Raw genomic sequence first — 8,147 nt, 5'->3', positions numbered from 1 at the left:
CACACACCCCCACCCCTCTGCCCTGACCTTGAGTCACCCTGCTCAGCCCACTGCAGGCCTAGGTGAACAGAACCCCAGGCTGGCAGTAGGCTGAGCAGGCTGGCGGCGTAAGATCAGCATTTTAATTTAATTTTAAATGAAGCTTCTTAAACATTTTGAAAACCTTGTTTACTTTACATACAACAATAGTTTAGTTATATAATATAGCCTTAGAGAGAGAGACCTTCTAAAAAACGTTAACATGTATTACCGGCACGCGAAACCTTAAATTAAAGAGAATAAATGAAGACTTGGCACACCGCTTCTGAAAGGTTGCCTACCCCTGTTCTAGCCCATGTGGTTGGGGTTATAACCTTCCAAATAGAAACTGATGCAGCACTGTGTCAGCCTGAAAAATACTTCTTCAAAATTAGGTGTTAACTCTTAATGCTTATGATAACACATCGAGTCAGATTTTTCAAGCAATTTAGGTTCACAGTTACTGACCTCTTTCCCATCAAGTGATGCTGCATACCGCAGTGACTTTAACTAAAAGGTCCATGTCCTACACTCAACTTTGCAAACTGCCCTTTGATGTCAGTGGATACTCTGTTACAGATCAAGAATGGTACTTGACCTTATATTTATGGACTCTCAGACCATAATCTCCAAATATAATTTGGCCTCCTTCACAGCATGAAGCTGCACTAAGACATCAAATTCACCCATGTTACCCTAGACCATTCTTAGAATCATAGGGTTAGAAGGGACCAGAAGGGTCATCTAGTCTGACCGCCTGCCAAGATGCAGGATTTGTTGTTTCTAAACCATCCAGCATAATGGCTATCCAGTCTCCTTTGGAAAACCTCCAGTGAAGGAGCTTCCATTCTTTGTCTTGTCTTGCTTCTTATTCAGGTGAACCACTGTCTGCCTGAGAAGATAGCAGTTTATAGAGATGGAGTGTCAGACAGCCAGCTGAACACAGTGGTCAGCTACGAGATCCCACAGCTCCAGAAATGCTTTGAAGCCTTTGAGAACTACCAGCCCAAGATGGTGGTCTTTGTGGTTCAGAAGAAAATCAGCATCAATCTCTACTCTGCGTCCACTGAGCACTTTGTAGCCCCCACTCCAGGGACTGTAATTGACCATACTGTCACCAGTAGAGATTGGTGAGTGGCAGGCAACCCACAAAAGTCTGTTATCTGCCAGCATCCATATATTCCGCCCCCTCACCATTCTGTAACTGCCAATAAAAGTGGAGAGTCAAGTTACATTGCATTACTAGCTTGTGGAAACCTAGTGCATATTTCAATTCCAGAGCAAAGGGTTGAATATGGCTCAGCACTGGCTTATAGCAAGAAGCTGCCAATTATAGCCAGAGGGGATGGTCTAACGAATTTGGTACCTAGACTTTCTAGACCCCAGAAGTTCAATTCAGCCCTTAGTTTACCTGCCTCAGTAGGATACCTTATGTAACAATGCCATTTACTCTGGAGCGCTTTCTCGTTAGACCTTGCAAAGAGGGTCCCATCTGTTCTCTGTGTATCTTACATACCCCTGAATAATAGCTCTATGTAAGTCAAAAGTTTGTTTCTCTCACCAGCAGAAGTTGGTCCAATAAGATACTATACCACCCACTTTGTGTCTCTCGTATCCTGGGACCAACGCAGCTACAACACTGCATAAAACATACCCCAAGCATTTTATAAGAAGGGGTTTTGCTCTGTCCTTGCTCAAAATTTCCCATCCACTTCCCCACGGTACTGGTTGCTCTCCACCACAAAACGTGCTGCATGAATATAGACCGAAGTGCTTTGGGAACGAAAGGCCCACTTACGTATTCAGCTCTTAGGTATTGCTGCTGCATCCTTGATGTCTAGATGCTAGTGTACCCCTGGAGAAGATACACTGAGGGAGTAGGCAGTGAGGTCATGCTGTGATTTCAACTTAGAATGAAACCTTGATAAAGCAAACTCAACTTCAGGTGTAAACCTCCTTTAACAGACCTACCTAAGGAACTGCCACAGGCTTTTCTCTTGTTTACAGGTGGACAACTTGACTCTTTAAAGTGTTTCTCTTTATCCTTCTCAGGGTGGATTTTTACTTGTTGTCTCATCACATCCGACAGGGTTGCGGCATCCCGACTCACTATATCTGTGTGCTTAACACAGCCAACCTCAGTCCTGACCACATGCAAAGGTGAGAGCACTGAGCAGGGGGGTCTTCCTCAAACACCCCTTGCTACAAAGTTGCACAGCAGAGAGGCTGAGTAGCTGGAGGTGGCGCTGATGACATGTAACTCTGGTCTTGAATGTTTTGTGATGTCGTTGTCCAAATCCTGCCCTAAAGAGAAGTGGAAGTTACTTCCTTGTGCCTTCTGATGTGATTGCAGAGGTGCATTTAGCAACTGCTCCCCACCCCCCGAAATGCTGGCTATCTACTGCTGCGAGAGTCAGCGTCTTGGACTTACTGGTGCAGTGGTCTGATCCAGCATGGCACATCTTCATTTTGGAAATATCTCTGAGTTTATTTGCAAAATTTGTCCTACTAGGTAAGGCGGGATCACTTGCGAGTTGGGCATCTTTGCATATTATTTCCCATTTTTCTTTTTCAAGGAAATACTAGCTTGAGATATTTCTGAATTTATTGAAGGAGCGCGGGGGGAATCATGGCCAAAAGTCCAGCAATGATGATGCCAAACCAATCAGAGTTTGACATCCATTTCTTGTAATCTCTTGTTCTCCAGCAGGACTTAGTATTGAGAAATACTCTTGCAATACACAGCAGCAAAGCTGGAACTTTCCCCAAGGCCTGTTGTTGCAAAACAATCTCCCTTTGGAAGTTAGATAGAGACCAACATGTACCTTTACAAAGAGTGAGGTGAAATTACTTCCCGTCGTGCCTTAGTTCATTGGCTAACGACTCAAAAATGAATGGTACAGAGAAGGCAGATTGGATGTTCCTGTTTACCCTTCTTCATTATACAAGAACAGGGAGAGAAGCAATGAAATTGAAAAAAGCAATACATGTAAATCAGATAAAAAGAAACTCTACTTTATACAATGTATAATTAACAATTAGCCTGTGGAACTGACTGCCAATGACAATATATAATTGAGCAGGATTCAAAAAACGGTTAGAAATCTATGGATAATGAGCATATGCACAGTTTGCATTAAGTAGGTCATTGTTTTTTTTAAGAGGATCAGGAACATACTTCCCCTGTGGGTAGATTATTCCATAATTGTCCACTAGGGATTTTTGCACCTTTCTCTGAAGTAGCTGGTGCTGGCTATCACACTTCCTGAGGTAACTGCACCTCTGATCCCCTTTGTTGCCTCTTCAAGAGTCTCAGGCCTGTAGCCATCACCTCTCTTGGAGCACGGTCCTTTGACTCCCCTCCTCTAGACTGAGCATTTAAGTTGCAGTTCACTGATAATGTTGTCAAATCCGACTTCATTTCAGTACCTGCCGTTCTTCTTTTTCTTGGGTAATGGCAGGGTTAACCAGTGACCATCCAGCCTTCATAAAGCAAAGTATTATTTGTTCAGAACAGAAGCATTACAGAGAAAACATATCTTAATGTGTAGGTCTCAGCTTACCAGCCAGTCGCCCGTCTTCTACATGGAGACCCTGTTAGGAACAGAGTCCTTCAAACCCTGTCCTCAGTGTCTGTCCCTGTTAGTCACAAGGTTGTTGTGACACTTTCTGGGGGTACCCAGGACTGTGAGGCACCTCCCTACCACCTGCCCTTAGCATAAGGAAGCCTTGTCTGTGCCTGTTGGAAGTCGGCTCCCCAGCTCCACTGGCCACGGACAAAACAAGCCCTCCTTTCTCAGCCTACGCAGGCTCCACTGTCCCTCTGCAGACTAGTGCTGGGCACATTCCAACCATCAAGCCCTCCAAGCTTCTCCATTGAGTGTCCAATCTCTGCTCCATGAACACTCATGGGATTCACCAATCCACTGCTTCCAAAGAAACAGTGCACCCCACTGTCACCTCTACTCACCACTCCAGTTAACAAATAGTACTTAAATATGTTTATAGTGAAATCAAGTATAAGTTTATTTAACAAAGCACAGAAAGTCAAGTAGTAGCAACTAGAAGTATTGGAAACAGTTACATTATAAAATAAAATCATAGTATGCATTCTAGAGCCTAGGCTTAATTAACATGATATTTTATTAGACGTAAGAGTATTGCTCACCCAAAATCCCTGTAGGCAGGCCGTGACCTTTTTGTTGTGAGACATGCATCCTGTCAGTGTCTCTTCGAAGTGAAGGATTAAGTGTCTCTTCGCACTCCAGGATATACCAGACCAATCATTTGTCATAATTCATGAACAGGAAACTCCCCAGTATTTGTTCCTGTAGATTTTATAATCTCTCAATTCATCCCTGGCTAAGTATGCACATAGGCGCACAGTGTAAGGCATACAGTACACAAATGGACAGGTAGGTAGGTGTCATTTACGTCGTTCCTGAAAGGAACATATCCAATCTGGCACCTCCTGGTGACATGCCTGAACTCTAAGACCATAACTTTCAATATAAATACATAAATATTATCTGTATGTACATTTTTCATGGCTTTCAGTAGAGGCCTCACATGCCCCTTTGGTGAACTAGTATGCAGATGTCTGACCCAGGGGACTCCTGTACAACCCTATGCACCCCCTGTGCTCTCTATCAGGTGGCATCAGGGGGTCCCTAGGTTATAGCAGTGTCAGTTCTTGGATCGAGTGAGAGTGACCTCTCCCTTATGTGACGGTGGTCACTTTATACAGCTGAGTTCTTTGTTTGGTAGCCTCCTTTTAACAAGCTCAAACTGGTATATGCAACTTCCCGCAAGGCAGGAGGACTTCTCCTGACTTGTATACCTGCCTAGGGATTTGCATTGATGTATCACCTCCCAGTTATTTTAATTCCTGCAGAAAGCTCCTTGTAACTCCCTGTGGAGCCAGAAGACAATCCCTAGCTCCTAATGATACATGTACTGTTAATAAAGCTGATATAATACCTTTGGAGATTCCTAGTGTCCAAAATATGTTGCATGGGCTGCTGTCAGAGCTAGGTTAACGGTTTGCCCCAGTATGGCAATTCAGTGAGAGAAGGATTTGGTCCTTAAAGCGCTCCTATCCGGTGACCTTGAAAAGACAGCCCTCCACAAACATATGGTGTTCCCTGTGGGTTAGACATACAGTGTCCCAAGTAGGGAGGTATGAATTCTAATGGAATCTTCTTTCCTCCTGTTGTTTCTAGGTTGACTTTCAAGCTTTGCCACATGTACTGGAACTGGCCAGGCACTATCCGAGTTCCAGCCCCCTGCAAATATGCTCACAAGCTGGCCTTTCTCGCAGGACAGTTTCTGCACCATGAACCAGCTATTCAGCTCTGTGAGAGACTCTTTTTCCTGTAACCTGGAACGCTGGGAGGTGAAGGGGAGAATCTAGCTCCTCAAACAGCAGATGGAGAAGGGAGCCTCTTGGATGGAGCTTTCATTGCTCTGTGGTCACCTTCTGAGGGGACACTGCACACCGGTGCCTCTGACAGCCATATAAAAGGAGATTCTCTTCTAAGTTTGTTTTTATAAATACATATATTCTGCATTTCTTTTTACTTGGTTACTTAAAGGACACTTGAACATTAGACCCAGAAACATAACCTCCTTTAAAATCAATGCAATAATCCGGTGGGGAAATCTGCTTCTTGACTTCTGTTGCTCTCCTGCGTATGAAAACAGAAGCAGTATGCTGCCTGTGCAGCAGCATTTTAACCCCACCTGCCCACTGCTGGGCTAATGGCATTGAGGCAGGCTCAGCAGCACAGAAGTAAATGGTGTTAATTTCATACACCAAGGGAGGGGTGTGATCAGGGCGTTGCTGATCATAGGAAAGGAACAGAATCAGCAGAGGTAGGGCTAGCTTGACTGGAATGTTGACCTAAGGTTAAAGATACTTAACAGTACCCATTTAAGAGCGGGTGCCTGGTAACAGCCATTTGCAAAGGGAGGTGAAGATGCAACAGGAACAGATAAATCTTGTTTCAAAGGGTAGTGTTCAGTTTGCAGACAATTAAATCTGTTCCCAGTCAGCTGGTTGCCCAAGGAAATGGGACTGCAGGGTTTCATTGTGAGGGAGAGTTTGAGCTTGCTTACTTCTTCAGCATATGCAGGTGACATGGTAAGGGCTAGTCTACACTACCACGCTACATTGGCTGCATTGATGTAGCTGCGCTGCTGTAGCGCGTCTGGTGAAGATGCACTGTGCTGATGGAAGAGCGCTCTCCTGTCAGCGTAATTACTCCACCTCAACGAGAGGCAGAAGCTATGTCGGTGGGAAAGTGTCTCCCACCGATTTAGCGCTGGTGCGGACAGCGCATAAGTGCATGTAATGTGTGTAGCTCAGAGGGGTGGCTTTTTCACACCCCTGAGCGATGTAAGTTACATCGACTTAAGCAGTAGTGTAGACAAGCCCTAAGGAGACAGGTATTTTTAGCCTGGTGGCTGGATACATTGGTCAGAAGGAACATGGCACTGCCTTTTTTTTTTTCCCCTACTTTTTAAGAGGTGTCTCCACTTGTACTGTAAATGCAACCTTCAGGAGTTTATATCTCAAACAACAGCAGGTGTTGGGTAGCGGAGAAAGCTAGATCTTCACACAGAGTTCCTGTTTACATTTGGGATGATTTTATTGCATTTCAGTGCTAGAGAAATAGTTCTGTAGTGCAGGCTAAGGTCACGCGTAATGTAGAAACTGTGCATCAGCGTGGTGAAAGGCAGCTTTCCCATGAACCCTTGTTTCTGCACTCTTACCCTAGAGGGGGTTGCAGTAGGAGAGCTGCATTAAGCCAGAGCCCAAGGAAAACACTAAAGACATCCTCAGACTTGGCAGGGGGAGGGTTATTTGCTGCTCTTCTGGAGTCCCCTCCTTCCTCACTCCCACGTGGGCTAATAGGATGTCCTGAGACACAAGAAGTGGTGTGCATGGGGCAGTTGCACGCACCTAATACTTCCAGTGACTGCTAGGATGAGCTCCAGCTCCATTAAAGAGTGTGAGACTGAGTGATGATGTGATGTAAATGTACATTTTCACTGTGCCAACTTGGTGAACTGTCTTGATGATCTGCTCCTTGTGCAAATGGGAATTTCAGGAAGTGCTCCTTGCTGCTCCAGTCCTGGTATTGCCTTGCTGCTCCAGCACTTCGATTGGATAGCAGGGCCAGAAGTGCTGCTGCAATGGCGTGAGAGATGCCTGGGGACTAGGTTTAGCTACCATACTCGTTCCACTTGTGACTTAAGCCATTTTAGCTCCTTAGCTTTCAGAAGTGGAAAGCCACAGTACATTAGCCCACTGTACCACCCACCTACCTTCCATCAGGTGCTGCCTTTTGCTCCTATAGCTCCCCGAATAATCAGGTTTTCTGTGTATATTATCCCATCTTCGTCTGTGCTTTGGGTTAGAGAGCATGAAAGTAACTAAATAAAAATTGCATTTGTTGTATGTTCATTCCTTTTTTCTCTGCCTCTCTGTAAAGGTTTTTACACCTATTCTGTGTAGTTTCTAGTTTACCACAACAGATTACAATAGACCAGAAAACTCCTGAAATGTATGAAACCATATTGGTCGGCTTACATCCCAGGATTTACACAGCAATCTGGGAAAAAGTTCCTTTGACGTTGTCAGATGATCAGTTCAGAAAGCCAGAAGCCCAAACACAGATGATTAACGTCTTCAAAGGAAATGCTGGTTTACTGGAAAACTAGGTTTTGTGTCTTTAAAAGGTGCTGAGGTTGTGAACTGATCCATTATGGTCCACTAAGTAAGACTTCCAAAATATACCTTTAACTAGATCATTGGGTTGGCCACAGTCCATGCCTCAGTAGTAGTACATTACGAGCTGTTGGATTAGTGACCTGGAAGCTTTTCTGGAACTGTTACTGATCTTTCTGGTAAACAGTTTCAAACAAATAGTCCATGTTCCAAAAAATGACTGTTTCTGGAATGAACACCCTGCCTATGCAATAGTATTGAATACTTGCCCTTTTCCTAGTTTCAGAACCAAAGCACTGGGTGTACTTCAAAAATCTGACAGTGTCTTCCAATAGCACTTTTTGTTTTTTGAATGTAGCTTTGTGTGTTTTGCAGATTATTATTATTTATTATTGTG

At 44.3% G+C, this 8,147-nt stretch overlaps 1 protein-coding gene across 1 annotated transcript in view; it reads left to right on the top strand.

Moving 5' to 3' along the window:
* Positions 1 to 7,455, top strand: part of PIWIL2 (piwi like RNA-mediated gene silencing 2) — a 33,422-nt gene extending 25,967 nt beyond the window's left edge. Inside the window, exons 20-22 of the mRNA XM_026657983.1 lie at positions 895 to 1,148; positions 2,071 to 2,178; positions 5,241 to 7,455. Of these exons, the coding sequence (XP_026513768.1) occupies positions 895 to 1,148; positions 2,071 to 2,178; positions 5,241 to 5,397 (519 nt within the window). The 3' untranslated portion in view covers positions 5,398 to 7,455. The remainder of the gene's footprint in view (positions 1 to 894; positions 1,149 to 2,070; positions 2,179 to 5,240) is intronic.
* Positions 7,456 to 8,147: the final 692 nt, after the last annotated feature.

This window comes from Terrapene carolina, unplaced genomic scaffold (assembly GCF_002925995.2).
Source record: "Terrapene carolina triunguis isolate 2854851 unplaced genomic scaffold, T_m_triunguis-2.0 Scaffold53, whole genome shotgun sequence".
Classification (NCBI taxonomy): Eukaryota; Metazoa; Chordata; order Testudines; family Emydidae; genus Terrapene; species Terrapene triunguis.
This window is presented reverse-complemented; position numbering and strand designations above follow the sequence as displayed.